At 55.6% G+C, this 18115-nt stretch overlaps 5 protein-coding genes across 5 annotated transcripts; 1 reads left to right on the top strand and 4 right to left on the bottom strand.

The window, feature by feature from the left end:
• Positions 1-16: 16 nt before the first annotated feature.
• Positions 17-3630, bottom strand: F5144DRAFT_552951 (NB-ARC and TPR domain protein). Its single transcript, XM_066787776.1, has 9 exons — positions 3539-3630; positions 3204-3480; positions 2895-3117; positions 2262-2831; positions 1632-2190; positions 1234-1572; positions 674-1174; positions 429-614; positions 17-354 (listed from the first exon to the last, which is right to left on the bottom strand). The coding sequence occupies exons 1-9, from the start codon at positions 3553-3555 to the stop codon at positions 117-119; spliced, it is 2910 nt and encodes a 969-aa protein (XP_066647711.1). The 5' UTR covers positions 3556-3630; the 3' UTR covers positions 17-116.
• Positions 3631-3943: 313 nt separating this feature from the next.
• Positions 3944-6272, bottom strand: F5144DRAFT_552948 (glutamyl-tRNA amidotransferase subunit A). The gene is made up of 4 exons (XM_066787775.1): positions 5666-6272; positions 5275-5608; positions 4351-5219; positions 3944-4282 (listed from the first exon to the last, which is right to left on the bottom strand). The coding sequence occupies exons 1-4, from the start codon at positions 5908-5910 to the stop codon at positions 4120-4122; spliced, it is 1611 nt and encodes a 536-aa protein (XP_066647710.1). The 5' UTR covers positions 5911-6272; the 3' UTR covers positions 3944-4119.
• Positions 6273-6636: 364 nt separating this feature from the next.
• Positions 6637-8092, top strand: F5144DRAFT_5105 (isochorismatase family protein). The gene has a single exon (XM_066786536.1). It carries the CDS (start codon positions 6738-6740, stop codon positions 7731-7733), a length of 996 nt encoding a protein of 331 aa, XP_066647709.1. The 5' UTR covers positions 6637-6737; the 3' UTR covers positions 7734-8092.
• A 440-nt stretch (positions 8093-8532) lies between these two features.
• F5144DRAFT_634810 (uncharacterized protein) lies at positions 8533-10875 on the bottom strand (the record flags this gene model as incomplete). The annotated part of the gene is made up of 2 exons (XM_066792597.1): positions 9451-10875; positions 8533-9234 (listed from the first exon to the last, which is right to left on the bottom strand). Coding segments are annotated over exons 1-2 (1710 nt in total), but the record flags the coding sequence as incomplete, so codon positions are not given.
• A 799-nt stretch (positions 10876-11674) lies between these two features.
• Positions 11675-13863, bottom strand: F5144DRAFT_5009 (amino acid/polyamine transporter I). Its single transcript, XM_066786381.1, has 6 exons — positions 13612-13863; positions 13486-13546; positions 13244-13425; positions 12549-13176; positions 12407-12486; positions 11675-12347 (listed from the first exon to the last, which is right to left on the bottom strand). The coding sequence occupies exons 1-6, from the start codon at positions 13756-13758 to the stop codon at positions 11814-11816; spliced, it is 1632 nt and encodes a 543-aa protein (XP_066647707.1). The 5' UTR covers positions 13759-13863; the 3' UTR covers positions 11675-11813.
• Positions 13864-18115: the final 4252 nt, after the last annotated feature.

Genomic DNA, 18115 nt, shown 5'->3' with positions numbered 1-18115 from the left:
CGAGCACTAGTAAATGTGTCCCACACTGTAATATCGCCTCTCCGCCCCAAGATTCACATGAGAGTGAGAAAAAGAAATGCCTGCCATTCTCGTTCACGGGTTGAACTCACGAGGTGCTACCGCCATAAGATGCAAACCAACTGATCGTACGTCTCCAGCTTCCCGGGATCGCCTGCCCCGGGCGAACGCCCCCGCAGGAGACGCTCCGCCTCCTCGCGGAGCTGAGAAGCTTCCTCGGCATTCCGGGGTTCTTGTTCCAATGCTTCCGAAAGCACGAAAAGACATCGCGCGTGCTCCGCCACCATACTGTTCTTGCGCTTCTCGGTGACAACGCGAGCATCGCGCAAGTGCTTACTGTGTTGGACGCTCCAATTAGCAGATGTTCGCAATGATATAGATGCGTTCTTGGATGGGGATGCTGAACTTACATCGCTGCCTCCAGCTCGCCCTTTTCCAAAGCCGTGCATCCCAGACGGTACATACAGGCACCATTGAACGGGTCGCTGCGCATCTGGTCTCCTTTCAGCCATAAATTCTGCGCCTCCATGAAATGGGTCTCTGCGGCCGCATATTTCCGCTCGCGGCGGCTGACGGTACCGAGGCCGAAGTGGGTGCTTTGCATGGGCGTTAGCATAATCCAACATCGCGGGTTGCTAAGGCAGTAAACACATACTATGCCGCTACCGCCCAGTTGTAGGGCTCAGTCGTCTCAACCTGCTGAAGGGCCCCGTTCATGAGTTCCCTCGCCTCCTGAATCCTGCCTGACCACACCAATCCCAGCCCCATACTATTCATGATCTCTGCCGGCCACTCGCCTCTGCGCTCCGATTCCAGATTCGACCATTCCCGGAAGTGGTCGCGGGCGCGTTCATGCCATTTGGTTGCTTCGGCGAACTGGTTAAGGGTCGCGATCCCTGTTGCGGCGTTGTCCGCCGCCCACGCGGACTCACGAGGGTTGAATGGCACATCCCGGCCTCGTATCTCGTACGACTTCTTGAGCCACTGCACCCCTTTCTCGGTCTGCCCAAGACGGATTAGTAACTGGCCCTTGTGCGAAGTCAGGGAGCCCTGAAGTGCGATTGTTTGCTCCTCTTCTACCAGCGTCCCCAAGGCGATCGTGTTGACCTCGGTCAGGTCCGCAAGCTCTTCGTAAGAATTCAGCTCCAGCAAATATCTGGCCATATTGTGGTCAGCCGTCGGAATCGCCGTCGTGAGCGGGGAGTATAAACTTACCGTTGGCATGCGTTGTTGAGATCGCAGTACGTTTGCAAAGCACTGAACTTTGGATCGACTGACTTCTCCTTGCGGAAGCAATCTTTTAGGCTGATCACATGTTGCAGGTATAAGGCACATTGGTCCCACATGAGGTATAGTTGGGCCACGTTTGAGTCGCGGCGTGGGAAGGCCTTGGATACGAGGATGCATGCATTGTTGAAGGCCTGTTGCTTTTCCTCTGGGGTCATGAAATACTTGAACGATTCCTGAACGAGTCTGTGAAGGGAGAAGGTCCGTGATGCCTTGTCTCTTTTGATGAGGGCCAGAGTGAGGAGGGCTTCGATTGCTTCCGAGAACCTAGCAGACTGTAAGTTAATGTCCAGGAACAATATCTGCAAGAGGAATCTGAAACTCACAAGAACCCATTCCCACAGAAGCCGAGCGATGTAGGCAAATCCGTAGGCGCGGGGGCCTCGAAGAGCGCTTGCGGGATGCTGTCGGGCTCGATGAAAGACATGACGCCCAAGATTGCATGAGCGTGGGGGTTAAGAGACTTGAATGAAAGTTCCCAAAGCGCGTTGATGGATCGGTTGCCAAAAGATCCAAGAAGCTGGCCGGGGTGTTGGTTATAGAGCTCCATGAATTCAGTGATCTTCATCGCACGCCGATGGATTGTTCCGGCCATTACAGAGATAGCCATGGCATGCCCGCTAAGCGTATCGGACAGTTGATGCGCAGAACTGACTTCATCCGCCTCCAGATTCATACCGATGTCTGTCTTGAGAAGATGAAGCAAGAACCTTTCCCCTGTGTCGGTGTCCCAGTTCGGCACCTCCATGCCCTTGTCAGCCAATTCGAACGAGAGCGCAGGGTTCCGAGTGGTGATCAAAGCTCGACCATGACTCGCGAGAGGCCAAAAGTCGCGTATCAAATCAGGGTCTTCGGCGTTGTCGTACACGATGAGCCAGCGGCACTCTGTGAAGTTGTTAGCTGAGCACGGGAGGAGGGGGGGGCCGGTGGTGGGAAAGCCGGAAGATTTCACGCACGGGTATGCTGCAGCCAGTTCAGAACCACAGCTCGGTTCTCGTCATGGTCCCCTCGCCGTGCGTCCGGAAGCTTCAGACGGAACGCGATATTGGTAAAGCTTTGCCTGATGGATACAAGCTTCTCGCTGTATACCCAGAATAGCGCGTCCAGCTCGCCGGATCGAAGCTGCTCTTCGGCATATTTCAAGGCGACGGTACTCTTTCCGACGCCACCCAGACCGTGAAGTGCCAGAGATTTGAAAGATGTACCCGATACTTCCATACTGAAGTGATCTTCGATTCTCTTAATCACGTCAATACGATCGAAGAAGCGCGATGTCCGGATCGACGGAAGCACCACACAGGGTAACTTGGCGGACTCTCCCGCCAAAGGCAAGTATGCATGCGGCTTTGAGAGGCCGCTTGCTGGCTTCGATGCTTCGAGTTGTTGGTCGATCTCCTCATCCGGCGGCCCGGGGCTTGTGAACGACCTCCAAAGCTGCTCTGTACGTGACGACAACTGTTCCATTTCTCGGATGGAGCACTTGCATTTTTCCGCCAGCGGGAGCCACTGAGAGGTTGGTGCTTGTCCTGCATTTTGAGAAGGTTAAAGAAGCACCAGAATGAGGTCAACCAGAGTCCAGGACTACGCACCAGATGCAGAACACGTCGACCAAGGCATGTCGTTGCGGATGAAGGTAACAGCGAAGGAGAGATATTCCAATATCGTGACGGCTGATTCGACGGCACATTTCTTGAGTTCCGGTGTAAATGTCGATGCTTTGGCAAAATGGTTGTTCAAAATGTCGACTTTGTTGGATAACTCTCGCAAGGTAGGGAGGACGCGAGGAATGGCCGCCTGGTACTCTTGAAGAAGCTGTTGAGTGGTGGGTTAATCAACCACTAGTCAGTACACTCACAGCATACAACTTCATGAGAACCAGCAACTCCACATGGACCGACCTTAACGACCAACCTGACGAACCCCCAAATTGCCGATCCATCAATACGGGGATCGACTTTTGGCAACCACGAGTGAGAAAAAGTCTTCAATGTCATCAACCCCGGCGCAAGCATGGCGAATTCTGGACGGATGGACTCGTCGCCGTCACCTTGGGCGATCTGGTCCTGGAGGTCTTCCCAGGTGTTGTAGTTCAGGAGTTGTTGGATGTCAGGCCGCTCCTGACGGTCGCGGCATGAGCTGACCGTGGACCTCCATTGTGTCAAAAGCAGCTGCTCGCTGTTACCCAGATTAGTATGCAGAGGTAACATACTTGCTTGAATGGACGCTCCCTTACATTCGTGATGACTGCATCACAGACCACTTCTGGTACACCACCTGCAGTTTGGGAATAAAATCTGGTGCTTGAAAAGGAAAAGTGCGGGAAATTGTTGGAGGGGGGAACGCCGGCCTTAAGAATAAGGTATGCGCGGGGCATTTTGTATGACACGGCCTCGGGGAAGCAGGCGCGGCTGGCAAGAAGGGGAAAAGAGGCAACATCGGAGGGGCCTTCTGTCGCATAATTCGGCGCCGACAGTTCGAAGCATTCATGACCTACTGTTGACTGACATACCGGGTAGGGCATCTCTGGTGAGACACGTATGCATGTTGGGCCTTCAGTCGTGCCGTTTGAGGCGGCAATGAGCCCGAGGAAAGATGAATGGGGAGCTTCACGCTGGTACCAGTGACAGCACGGTGCACATTGCTGTCCAAAGAGGAGCTGTCTTATGAGATTTGAGGAACAAACTACCTAACTGGCCCGCGCTGATTACCATTCTGCATGGTCTGTAACACATCAAGACAATCTGAACCCATGCAAATCTGTCCCCTTCCTACTTTGCCTGGCGCGTTCTAAGAGTATCACGGCTCTAGCGGATGTCAAGTTTCAAGCGCACCTGTCTGAACATCGCCCAGTTCTGTGGCCGGTAGTTGGAAAGGCAAAGGCCCATTCTGGCGCACACCAGAAAGCTGCTCGAAGGCATGGGCGACTTGAATCAAGATCCCGTCGGAGAAGGCCTTGGATATCAGAGTAAGTGAGTAGCTAAGTAGAAGCATACAAGTCAGCAGCTTCTCCATGATTCAGAACATGAGGCGGGGAAAATGGCGTACGGGATTCCGGGCGCAACCCTGACCAGGTTCGGCTTGCTGTCATCCAGTTCGATCGGCGTTCCCTTGGGATAGAACCCCAGAGGCACCCCAAGTACGGGGAATCCCATCTTGGCGGCCAGATCGTTGGCAATTCCCAGCGAGGACGGAACGACGAGGAGATCAAGGCCATGCTTCTCCATGGCTCCGAGTATGCCACCTTCACCGCCGTAGAACTGCTCTTGTTTGACCATCTCCTTGTACTTGTCGCTGTTGACATCGATGCCCTCGGCCTGGGTCCATAAGAACTTCCCAATGTCACGATCTGGATACTCCTCAGCCGGAAATGACTTTGTAAATTCGATGATGTCCTCTGCCGTGTGGAGGTTGTTGGGATTGGTCTCGAGGGTCCCTAGGTAGTGGACCACGTCGCGCTTGAACTCTGAAGATCGCACGATACCACGGACTTGTTGGTTTAGCTTTTTGAATCCGTCAGCTTCGGGGAAGTCGGCGCTATCCACCACCGTCGCCCCAGCAGAACCCAATGTCTTGAGCGCGGACTCGAAGGAAAGCATGATGGGCGACATGGGGTCGGCAGTGAAGGCGTTTCGTGGGACGCCGATGGTAATGCCACTTAGGTCCGTCCCTTTGCAATGGGTGGTGAAATCAGGAATGTTTTCGAATGGGATATTCCACGTCCCTTTGTCCTTCTCGCTCCGGCCTGCCATCGTGGTAAGTAAGTACGCGGCATCCTTAACCGTCCTCGTCAGCGTGCCGATCACATCCTGACGACTAGATATCGGTATGGCACCATCGTTCGCAACCAAACCGCGGCTTGGCTTCAGGCCAACAACATTGTTCAACTCGGCCGGTTCTAGGATGCTTCCAAACGTCTGCCACTCACGTTAGGACCCTGAAGAAATGCCTGAACATGCAGGAAGGGCTCACTTCAGTGCCAATGGCGGCAGCTGACAGCCCTAGTGCGGCCGCAACCGCGGAGCCAGAACTGCTGCCCTCTGGCGTGGAGCCGGGATAGTATGCGCCCAACGTTTGGCCACCCCGAGGGCTCCATCCCGAACTGATGTTCAGCCCTCTGAAGTTGGCCCACTCAGACATGTTGGTCTTGCCCAAAATCAAGACGCCGGCATCCCGGAGCTTGGAGATGACGGAGGATTCGGCCGAAGGTTTCGCCCCCAGGAGGGCGTAGGAGCCAGCGGATACATCGAGATTGTCACTTGTCGCTATGTTGTCTTTGACCAGGATTGGGATGCCGTGGAGAGGACTGACACGAGAGAAGTCAGCATTTGTAGTCCAGCGGGGGAGATGTGTGTTCGGTTACCCCCTGCTTCCCGAGCGCGTCCGCTCTTCGTCGAGGCGCTGTGCCACTGATAGAGCGTCGGGATTGATCTGTAACACGGCCTTGAAAGCCGACGCTTCGTCGATTCTTGCGAGGTACGCTTTGGCCAAGTCGACGGTCGTGAATCTGCCTGACTGGAGGCCATCCGCGGTTTCCTTGATCGTCAAATGCAGTAGTGGGGGGAGATCCCCTAATCCCGGCGTCAGTTCGTCGAGGGTCGGATTCATACAAATTCCATCCCGATTCCGACGCGGGGCAGCTCATACCAGATTTCTTTACGCCCATGATCTTTTGGGCAAGGGCGGCAAGGATGGAGAGTGCTCGTGAAGATGGGGCTCGTAAAAGAGAGAAGCCGCACATGAATAGAAATCCTCCCAGGAATAACACGGCAAATCTCTGGTGTTGCCAGATATTCATGTGTTGGACATTCGTTGGGGATGCGAGCGGAAGGAAGGTCCGGTCGGTATGCACAAGAGAGGGGGAGGCTTGCAGAACTGAGTGCAGAACAGCCCTGTACGGTGCAGAAACGGACACGTTATTAAACGGGTGCGAGATAAAACGGGGGCAGCCAAACGTTTTACAACATTGTCCATGGCGTTCCAATTCCAATGATCAGACGCCACCGACGCCCAGTTCAGGTGTCACAACAGCCTTGGCTGTTCCTTCCACACCGGTTCCAATGATTCATTCGGAACCGACCTTTGGGCCGAAAGCCTGTGGTTACACACAGGCAGCGTGCGTGGGGGGTGGCAGCAAGGTGCAGTAGCCATCAAGCATGATGAAAAGCCCTCGCTTTGATTCACCGCTTGTCAATGCGAACCAGTAGATGCCACAGGTCTTCCGACCAAACATACCTACCTATCTTTACCAACCCAGCCGTGTTGCCAAGCTGTTCAGCTGCTCCCGCCATTTCCGCGGCACGGAAACGCATGAGCAACCAGACTCGACTGGGTACCTGGTACGAAGTACTTGTTGAGTATTGCCAAAGTTCCATTCGCTGCCTCTGACAGCAATTGATCTGTCTTTTCCACCTACCTTACGAGGCGGCGCCGAGATGTCGACAGGCAAACAGCCCAACTGGCGGACCCAACCCCGCGAGGACCAGTCGCCCACCGTCATCGGCAACTCTAAGAATTTTTGGATATGGTCCAAAGAAGACGGCTTCGACCTCACTCATCCCCCCACCCCCGACTCAAAGCCTATCCAACCGCGATTGAGGCTGCAGTGTGCACTGACGCCGATCCTCATTGATCCCAAAAAAACAGCGCTCTTGATCATCGATCTCCAGAACTACGATCTCCATGAAGCTCTGGGCAATGATAACCCCGAATTCTATCGTGCCGAAGACGCCGTTCTGCAATATGCCATCCCGGCCGCGCGCAAGAATGGTATCCAGATCATCTGGGTGACCACCGGCTACTCTGACAAGGATCTGGAGGACATGGATCCGGGCGTCTTCAAGACGTTTAACTTTGAGGCGATCAACTTGTCTCCGGACTGGCAAACTCTTCCGCCTGGCCAAGGGTGGAGCAGCAAGGGCATGTACCGGAACCAAAAGGGTGTTGGCGACGAAATCGGCCAGGTTACAGACAAGAATAACAAGGTGATCGACGCCGGTAGAATTCTGATGAAAGGGTCGTGGAACACCTGGCTCCACGACCCATTGTCGGATGCGTATAACGAGGGCAAGAGCGCGGTGCCGCATGACGTCCATTTCTACAAGAACAGAAACTCGGGAATGTGTGACAGGACGAAGGACGTGACCAACTTTCTCAACCAGCACAATCTCAGGACCCTCCTCTTCACGGGTATCAACATTGACCAGTGTGTTATGGGCACACTGCAAGACGCCTATCTAAAAGGGTTTGACACCATCCTCCTCAAGGACGGCTGTGCCACCGACAGTCCGTCATACGCACAGTGGAGTGTTGAACACAACTGTCTCGTCAGCTGGGGCTTCCTTTCTACCTGCAAGGACTTCGCCACGGCAGCTGGCCTCAAGGTGGATGAGAGCGAAGATGATGAGACTCCAAAACCGTCGGACGGATAATTATTGTTGCGCTTAAGTCCCGTTCTTTGTAGTTCTTGGCCACTAGGAAGTTGTGGTTGTGTCAAGCCTTCTTGCCACGGTTCTATTACGTGGTAATTAGAGCGCATATCCGGATGTGGGCTTGTTCTTGCGTTTGGGGACAGTGTAGTCAACCGTGCGGCCAATGAGACGCGGTCGAAAAAGGCGGAGGAGGGGTTTTTTTGGTGATGGTCGGGGCCAGCTTCTTTACTAGTATAATGGACTCTGTAGTAAGAGTTCTCGGTTGCTCAAGGTCGGCTGTTCAAAACGGGTCCGCCACAAGTATCTGGCCGGGGGGGGTTGCCCCAGCGAAACCCGCTCTGCCATGCCTCAGCATGACAATCCGCACCCGCGCCCCGTTCTTGTGATCGATGGCGCTGCTATGACTGCTTGTGTTGCATACCTCAATTACATCGGTGATACCTCATCTTCTGACTTGTCGTCGCTCGTCTCTTCAAAGGTACCTACGTTCCCTCGAGATGTCGCAACATACACCAGACTCTAATGTCACAGAGATATGACGGATAATTATGCCGCTTCCCCGAATTTGCCTTCATGTGCTAACTTAGCTGCTGGTTACCGCTAATATGAACGGGCATTTGGAGCGTGCCCAGCCGGTCATACCCAATGTGGACATGAGGTCTCACGTTCTCACTATAGACGCGAGGGTTCAATTCCATCCCTTTTTATTTTTTTATCTTCTTCTTCTTCTCTCATTATTCTAACCCCTCCAAATCGTCGAGGCTGAGGGCTATCATCGCCGAGCGGTGGTAGCAAGCCACTGTTCAATTCCTTTCTTTGCCAACCGGGGCAGTCCCCGGTACTTCTTTTCGTCGTAAGTCTCATCGATCGCCTTTGCCAGTCTCTTGGCCTTGCTAGTCGCCAACTTCGTGTTGGCTGACGAAGCAATTGACTTGAAGAACGCATCCACCTCCTTGCTGAATGTTCTACGCTTCTCCAGCACCGCCGAATCTTCCGCCTTCTCCACGGCGCAGAGAGCACAGCTGCACTCAAAGCCCCATGTGGTCATCAAGGCACGCTGCCTGTCCTCGTACACCCCTGACTCGTCGTAACTGTGCACGATCTCTTCTCCCTTGGCGATGTTCTTCGTTGCCCGGATGACCATCAAGTCACCAACGAACTCCCTCCCCGCGTTGGGAACACAAGAATGGTTAATAAGGGCAGCCCGAGGCCACAAGCCAGCACCACCGCCCTGATTCCCCTGCCCATCCTTAGCCCCCACGCCAAAAGCGTTCCTCGATACAATGTCATGTACCCGGAAAACATCCACAACCGGCCCATCGCCCGTTTCATGTACCCCCCTCCCTTCACCCCCATCCCAGTCCCCAAATGAACCCATCACATCCCCAATCAAAGATGGATTGTTCATCATCCGTTCCACCACCGCCCTCCTCAACCCCACAGGTGCCACCCGAATCCTCTCATCCCGCACATCGCACGTCACCGCCGTCAACGCGCCCTCCTCATGCCCCCAAACCACACAAAACGCCTTCTCACACATCACCACCTCCCCCGCCTTCACCTCCCCCCTCGCAAACAACCCCCTCCCCCTCCCCACCCCACTCTCCCGCACCTCCACCCCGCCCTCCCAACTCGCCGCATCCACCCTCCCATCCCCCCTCCCCAACCCCCCCCTCACCTTCCCCAAATTATGCCCCCCCTCCCTCTCCTCCCCCACCCGCTTCCCACACCTCCCCACATTCGCCGCCGCCCCCTTATCCCCCGGCATCAGCTTCCCCTGCGCCTCAAACATCTCCTTCGCCTCCGCAAACCGCCCCAGCGCGTACGCCGCAGCGCCCGCGCGGAAATAGCACTTGGCGTCGAGCTCGCGCGAGCGCGCATCGTCGTCGGCGTCGGCGCTGTTGATTAGTGCGGCGAGCGCGTCGCGGTGCGCGGCGTCGTGCTGCCCGAGCAGGAGGTTGGCGTGCGCGCGGTTGCGGTAAAGGTCCCGGGTTAGGTCCGCGGTGATGGCGGGGAGGGCCAGCGCAGCGGTGTACCAGGCGCAGGCGAGGCCGGGGTCGTTTTTGGTCAGCGCGGTGTTGCCCTTTTGTTTGTGGGCGAGGGCGCGTTTTGCCGCTTGTTCTGGGGTGGGGGGTTGGGTCGGGGGTTGTTGGTCCGGAGGGGGGTGGGTGATGAGGTCGGAGGGGTGGTCGATGCGGAGCGTGGGTTCGCCTTCTTCGGTGAGGGTGAAGTAGGGCTCTTTGATGGTGAAGGTCTTGGAGGACTCGAGGATGTCTTTGCCGTGTCGGGTGTTGTGGAGAACGATTTCCAGACGTTCCGTTTCTTCTGCGTCGTCTTGAACCATGGTCCATGATCTGGTGGAGAGGGTGACCACTGGGCTGGCTCGCTTGATGCGAAGTTGGAATCCGCTATGGTGAGTTTCCATGCGGAGGTCAGACAGCTTCATCGGCTGTAGCTCGGACAGAGAAGCAATGCATGGCGGGTAGGGGTCTCCGACGGCGAGAGCGGGCATGCTCTCTTGTTGGGCCGTCATACTGCCCATGTCCGCCATGAGGGCGGCGCCAGTGGCTTGGCCGATGGCATCTTTGGCCTCTCTCGGGGCGCGAGCATGGCCGGCTAGTTCAGAACGCTTTTTGGTATTGCTTATAACTGTGGTTCGGATGCGTTCTGCCTCCTTTTCAGTGAGGTAGATTGTACTGCCGTCGGGTTCGGAAGCCATGGTCATCTAACAAGGGGGTTGTTGGGGAGAAAAATGTTACAGATCCCGTCATCGACGCCTGCGACACTAACTGAAAACCCCGGAAAGGTTTTCAGAAATGTACACTAATTTTCTCGGCATCTTTCTTGTCGTGTATTTACGTGTAACCATTAGTAACAGAAAATTCTGATCTGGTAACCGAATGGGGCACGGAAGTGAGGCTTTGCATTCGGATTGGTGTTCTCGGTTTTGCCGCGGCGTATCTTTCCGAAGCCCGGGAGTGACTCCAACGGGTGAAGATGGGGGCTGCAACCCATCTCTCGCTGTGTTTGTGCAACCGTCCGGGGTTAGATCTTAGGGCGGTGTTGCTAGCTCTCTGAGATGTCAGTCTCCTACTCACTCACCGGACAACGGCGTGTCTTATTTTCCCCGGTTGTCAATGGGTCAGATACGAAAAGATACCTGCTTGCTGCATAGTTCGGAATAGTGGCGGCAAAGAACCTGAATCAACTGTAACGCAGATCTGTGGGTCTGTAAATTTCAAGATCGTTAAGGGGGTTAACCCCCTCTCGACCACCCACCCCTGTGGTCATGGTCAACCACTATCTGTTGTCTCACGGCTGCAAATTGTTCATCAACGGCGAGACTCGTCTCTCAGCTTGTCGGTTCACGTATTTTTGACCTAAATGAAGATTGTTGAATGTTAGTTGATGCGAAAGCCCGTCTCGTCCGAAGACTTAACCCCTCATCCCCTGATAAGCCCACTCGGATGGAGCCCCCACCCCCTCCCTGACACGCCACCAGCGGTACTCTTTTTTTTGTTCCTTCGTCAGTCCTTTCGGCCTCGCCCAGTCACCCAACCATGTCAACTCGCCGTCCTCCGCCCCTGCGCTTCCCTCCCCTCAACCTCTGGATCCCCGTGACATTTCATCGTCACCCCCCGGTGACCCCTATACACAACGCCATCAACCTCCAAAAAGTACGTGCCCAATCCTCGCATCTACTTAAGGGGAAGTTCGTTCTCAGAGGAGGGAGTGGAGAGCTACCGTTGATTATATCATGCCGCAGTCCCCTTGTTCCTTTGCCATTCCTTTGGTGCAGCTGAAGATTATGTATTGACTTCGAACTGGCGATTTGGATTCAAACCCCGCCGCGGGCCCCAAAGTAGACGCCGGCCGTTCTAAAGGCCCGATGTGAGGAACTGATTGTTAATGTTAGTGTGGCAGCGTTTATAACAGTTCAATATTGCTCTTGGGAGGTGAAGTTCGAGCGTCGTTAAACACCACTCAGCTTGCTCCCAGCCCGTCAACGAGCAGCCGCAAACCCCAATGCTTCCCATCCGGTGCCGATAACACCTGGCTTCGTGATGTTATTTAACATATCTAGTCGGATGACTTCCCCGGTTCGTCACTTTCACGTTTCTCCCGTTCTTCGAATGCACCTGGCTCGGTAATATCAATCCCCTGCCTCATCGCCTCTGCCACCTCCGCAGAAGGTCCTTTAAACCACCGATGCGCCCAAAGTACCCAGGAGCCGACGGCAAAGATGGTCAAAACTCCAACGGCAACAACCGTGTAGTTCAGCGTTTGACTGGTGACGGGGTTGGCCGTTGGCAGGCAGAATACTACCGTGATGAATAGAATCCATAGGCAGGCTACACCCGCAACTGGCCGGGACAAGGCGTGGAGGTTGAACGGCCCCTTCATCGCCGTGAAGGACTGGTGGCAGACCAAGCCGATGAAGAGAGGGATCCCATAAGATAGGTACAGGCCGATGGTCGCTATTGAAGTGGCTGCCGCGAACGCAACGCTTGATCCAAGCGAAGGCAGAGCGAGACAGAAGGATAGCGTGGCCGACAACCACACGGCGCGGATTGGTGACCGAAACCGGGCATCAACCTTGTGGAAGAAAGGATGCTAGCAAAGAGTCAGCGGCAACATCCGTCGCTTCAGGGGTAATATCTGAGGAGTCTTACAATCCCACCATCACGAGCAAAAGCAAACATCATCCTGCTGTTGCTGGTCATGCTGAACAGCCCACAGTGCCAAACGCAGACTACACCAAAATCAGCAGCCCATCTCGAAAGCAGCCAGGGCAGAATGTAACAATGAACTCACCCATAATCAAGCAAAACAACCCCAACGCCCCATTCTCGCCCGCCACATCCACCAGAATCTGCAACACCGGCTGTCCATACACACTATCCAGCGTCCTCTCAAAGTCCTGCACCGAAAACAACAACGCCATCAACACAAAAAACCCAAACAACGCACTAAACCCCACACTCGACACCACCCCAATCGGCGCGCTCCAACTCGCCCGCCGCGTCTCCTCACTCAAATGCGCCGACGCATCAAACCCCGTCAGCGTATACTGCGACAGCAGCGCGCCACACACCGCCACGTACGCTGCACTCGCGCGGCCGCCCCACCCCTCGGCGCCCTCGGTGCCCGTGCCGTCGTGGAAACGGCCGAAGACGAACGACGCCGGCTGGTGCGTGGGAGCTTTGGCGAGCACGGCGATGCAGAGAGCGGTGATGCCCGCGCTGTGCAGCGCGATGGACACGTTGTTGAGGTGCCGCAGGATGCGCACGCCGAAGGTGTTGACGATTGCGTGGGAGAGGAGGAGGGCCGCGTAGATGCCGATGGTGATGGCCGGGGTGGGGGTGAAGGAGGGGTTTTTGAGGGTGATGGCGGTGGGGATTAGGTTGGCCAGGCCGAAGGTTATGCCGGTGGTTACGGCTACCTGTAGGGGGGGTTAGTGGTGGTGGTGACTTTGGTGAGGGTTGGGGATGGGACGGGGTGGGGATTACTTGGCCGAGGAGGTTGTACCACCCTGTGAGCCATGCTGCGAAGGGTGACCAGCGCGGGGGCGCGAGCATGGCAGACCAGAAGTAGGGTCCGCCGCTGGTGGGAATGGCGGAGACGACCTCGGCCATGGCGATGGCGACGAGGAGGGTGAAGAAGGAGACGACAATCCAGCCGATGGACATGACTGCGTGACTGACTGTTAGTATTCTTCAGGTCCTTGAACAAGGCGCGTGTTACAACATACCAGCCGGCCCCCCGGTGTTCAATCCATATGAGAAAAGGGTAGATATGCCGGTGATAACGCTCTGTTGGTCAGCTAAGTTCTTTTTTGATTCCGTCAAGGTGAAGCTCTTTTTTTTATTTAACTCACGATGATCGAGAAGGAGACCCCAAAGTTGTGCGCCAGGCCCCAGTCCCGCTTCAGCTCTTGTTTGTATCCGAACTGCGCGAGTCGGTCCTCATCGCCCTCGTCTCTATTCGAGGGCCGTCGTTCCACGGGTATCTCTTCTGGTTGCATTATGACAAGGAATGCCGGCGTCAATTTACGGTACCAATGTCACGCTTGACGAAAGGCGGCCTGGCAACTTAAACGGGATGAGGTGTTGTTTCCAGCCTTCACCGCTATCTGATTAGGTCACACGGGAGATCTCCCCGGCGGAGAATCTTGGAGATAACAAAGCAATGTCACCTGCCGGTCGTGGCGGAACATCGTGTCTCATATCTGAGCTTATCGGCGGGTTACAATACCCACCATGTCTTTCCGCGCGGGGAAGGGAGTCTGGGGATGCCTGTGATTCGATCCTGCATCCAGCATGTAACCTCGGGACTGGGATGACGGAGTGCCAAGGCAAGTGTTGTGCGGATGGTTGGGTGTTCCAGCTGAATCCCATTTTGCTTTGGACATACCAAAGAGGAGCGAAAGAATTATTAAGAAAAACGTCGACACCATCACGAATTATGGCCAAAAAAGTTAACGCCGCCATAGGTACTCAGTCGTTCCGGTTCAGGCTTCCACATTGCTCGTTTTGCCCGTTAATACTGTTAGGGACCAGGAAAGGGAAGAAAGCTTGGGCACCGCGAGTACATGTACATATTACCTCAGTACCTGCATGGGGTGAGATAAAGCATGACTACGCGTAGAGGGATAGCGGTCCCCCTCAGACCGAGGCTGATGGTCAATGACCTGTTCTTTACTTGTTCTAATCTGCTTACATTTGAGAACTCCTTAAAGCGATGGATTAACCCGAGCCCTTGATGCTAATACCGATAATACGATTGATTCTACTAGCAGCGTAGTTGGGAACACATTTTAGTGCCTAGGTAGTTTTATTGCCCGACATTTTAATAACGGGGATGTAAAATGAGGTCTGAAAATAAGGAGAAAGGTACCAGAAACCGTGTATTTGAACACCCTAAACCATTCCTCGTTGAATAGCGTAAGAAAATGCTATAAAACAGGAGAACCTAAACAGATCAAGACATGTATGATTATGCGATATAATATTATTATCATTATTCATACTCCGCTATGCCCTAGGGCGTGCCGGACCCTCTGCTATTTAGCGTACAGGAAAACCGTGCCCTCCCGGGCCGGGTGAAAAACCCCTACCAACAATCAAGGAACGATGCGTTCTGGTGAGTCTACGTATACAAAGAGAGGAGGCCTCCTGGCCTCCGAACGGGGGCGCTTCAGGCCGCCGTTTCCAGCTCGAGCCTCCTGGCCAAGCTGTACATCGGCAGCCTCCCAGAGTCCATCAGCCAGTCGAGGATCCTCCTCGCAAGCCGTGCAGTCGTGGGATTGATACCGTGTAGAACTGAGTAAAAGTCCCGTCGTGTCCGAATTCCAGTTCTCTCCCATCTTCGAGTCAACGGTGGGGCCAAACACCACACTACCAGGTGTTCGGCAGTCTCTCGTCCCTCGCCACACTCGCAGGCAGGCGTCAGAACCTCCGGGACTTCCCGTGTAAACAAGTAGTCCCGTAAGCCTATTGCTCCCGTCCGGATTTGAATGAGCAGTGAGCTTTTCGCCTTGCTGAGACCGTCATGCCTCCTTAGGGTTTCGTTCCGGAATAGCGTCTCCCGCTGATGGTCAAAGTCGTCCGCCGGCCTGGTGATTGCTCTGCCGTCCCGTTCCTTTGACCACCTCGCTCTCCAGGCCTCTTCTACTGCCTTGTCCGTGTCTATGGTTCCCCCCGTCCAGCGCATAATCGTGCCCGCGGCTCTCTCTACCGCCGTGGGCCCTTGAGGTCTCAAGGTTCGCGGTCGGCCCCTGTTGCCCCTCCTCGAGCTGAGTCTCTGCTGTATCTTGCGGCAGGCGGTAAGGATAACGCTCCCCGCCGTCTTTTTGCCGCCTTGGCCGTCGTCCAGATCGGGTTGTTGGAGTCGGTTTTCGAAATCTGCAAGCCGTTTGTTTAGGTATAAGTCCAACGGTGGTACCCACGTCTCTGTCTCGAGGTTACGGTTGGGGGTAGACTTAAAGGCTCCCGCCACAATCCTCAGGCTCTTGTTCTGGGCCTTCCCGAGGGCCTTGGTGATGCCTTTCTTCACCGGTTCGCCTCCCACATCCGTGGGAATGTGGAACGACGATGCGCCATAGGCCAGCGCTGACCGGATGCACTTTGTGTACACTTCTCGCGCTTTGGCTAGACCCAGTCCCCACGTCGATGCCGCTAGCCTCGACAGGGCATAGCTCTGGGTCCTCAGCTTCTTCTCCACCGCCGCAAGGTGGGCTTTCCAGTTGAGCTTCCGGTCCAGCCAGACTCCCAGGAACCTGGCAGACTCCTTCGGTCTGACGGGGCTGGTGCCTCCCCCTGGGTTAGTGAGTTCCAGCTGGTTTGTCCACTGCCGTCGTCCCTTGTTGAAATGGATCAGTTCGCTCTTTTCCGGGGCGAACTTCATCCCCCGACTGTCCGCCCATCGCATGCATGTTTCCCACGCCGCCTCCAGTTGCCGGACATTGGCCTCGGGGTTTCGACCAAACACCAGGAGGTTGGTGTCATCCGCAAACCCCGTTATAGCCAAGTGAGGGTGCTCGTCTTTTAGCTGCTTGTATAATGAGGAAATATAGAGGATGAAGAGAACAGGGGAAAGGGGTGAGCCTTGGGGGACCCCTGCCCGAATTGCCGTCGGTGCCGCCGTCTTGCCGTCGAAAAGAAGGGTGGCCTCTCGACCAGTCAACCAGTCTCTCGTCCAGAGGACCAGCCACCTCGGGTAGCCCATTTCTCGCAAAGTTGCTAGCAGTCGGGTGTGGTTGACCGTGTCAAAGGCTCCTGAGATGTCCAGTTGCAATAGGGACGCCGCACCCTTCTGTCTCCACGCCTCCTGGACCTGGGCTACTACTAGCCGGACAGCCAGCTCTGTGGAGCGGTGTGCTCTGTTCCCCATTTGTTCATCTGGTAAGAGGCCGTTGACTTCTGCAGTTTGAGTGACCTTCCTGGCGACCACTGACTCTATTACCTTCCCTAGGGTTGGCAGCAGAGCAATGGGCCTGTATCCCCCCGGGGTCTGATACACCGGCGGAGCCTTTCCTGGTTTCGGTAGTACTACAGTCTTCGCCCTCTTGAAACGGTTCGGGAACCATCCTAGCTCCAGACACCTTGTCGCCAGAAGGGCTAGCACTTCAGCTAACGGTGCTCCGCACGCCTTCAGAAGGCCCATCGGGAGCAAATCCTCGCCTGGCGCCTTCCAGGGGCTTGCTCTTCCTATCGCTTCCGTGATCTCGGTCGGCGTCACTGCTTGTACAACGTCGAAGCCCGGGTTCCAGCTGCCCAAAAAGGCTGGGTCTTCCACGTCCGTCAGGTTGGCCGGTGGGTCCGGGAAGAACCTCTCGGCCAGTGCGCTAGCCTTCTGGTCGTGCGTTTCGGCCGTTACCTGCCCGGACGAGTCCTTGAATGCCGGTAGTCTCGGTGGTTCCGGCGGCAAAAAGCTCCGTAGCCTGGCCCATCTTTCCAAGCTCCACATCTGATCGGGCTTCTTTGCCTCGCTTGCTTCCTGCAGGTTGTTCCTCCAAGCCCTCGTCCGTGCTTCGCGCGTTGTTCTGGCAAGGTCCTTGAGCCTTTCGCCGAGCTCCTCCCAGCAGTACTCTGCCCGCGTCTCCTTCGCCAGCCTCTCGGCTTTCCTGGCCTTCCGGGCGGCCTGCTGCACTTCCACTGTCCACCAAGGAGAGCTGTAGCCACAGCTCGCCTTCCTCCTTGGAGTGCTTTCCCCCGCGACCCAGGTGAGCCACTCGACCAGGCTGCCGAAAGCTTTATCAAGACCCTCGACTGTTCGGGTCCTGGCCAGCAGCCCGTCCGGTCCCGGGTCTGTAAGTCCCATGGCCTTGCATAGCAGCTCTGATTCAGCCTTCACCCTCTCCCTGTCCATCTTCTTCCAGGCCCAGCCATCCGGTTGGGTTGGTCTCGGCCCATGCCCTTCCCCGACCTCGAGCACTTGTGGGTAGTGGTCTGACTTTCCACGGCATTCTTCCCCGTAGTATACTGTTTGGAGGTTTTCCGAAGTCCAGAAGTGGTCGATGGTTGACGGACGGCCCCGCTGTCGCCCCTGAGGAGCTCGCGTTGTCGCCCCCCTTGGAGTTCTGATGGTGAGGTCCCACAAGGAACCCAGCTGCAGTAGGTCTTCCGATTTCCTATCGCAGCGTCCGAACTTGTCCCACAGTGGGTTCTTTAGGTTGAAGTCTCCTGCCAGAACCACCGGGTGGCTTGGCCTTGGCCGCCCTTGCAGGGCTCTCGGTACGTTCTCGCCGCCGGGAGGGTTGTATATGGACCAAAGCTCGAATCCGGGGTCTTCCCTTCCGAGGTCCGCCTCTGGAAACCACACGCGGCACCAATTCTCCGTGGCTTCGGAGTCCCACTGCCTGATTTCAAATCTTTTGCTTA

The sequence above is a fragment of the Chaetomium tenue genome (assembly GCF_020726465.1).
Source record: "Chaetomium tenue strain MPI-SDFR-AT-0079 chromosome Unknown F5144scaffold_1, whole genome shotgun sequence".
Lineage (NCBI taxonomy): Eukaryota > Fungi > Ascomycota > Sordariomycetes > Sordariales > Chaetomiaceae > Chaetomium > Chaetomium tenue.
The sequence above is the reverse complement of the archived record's forward strand: the minus strand, read 5'-3'. Positions and strand labels throughout refer to the sequence as shown.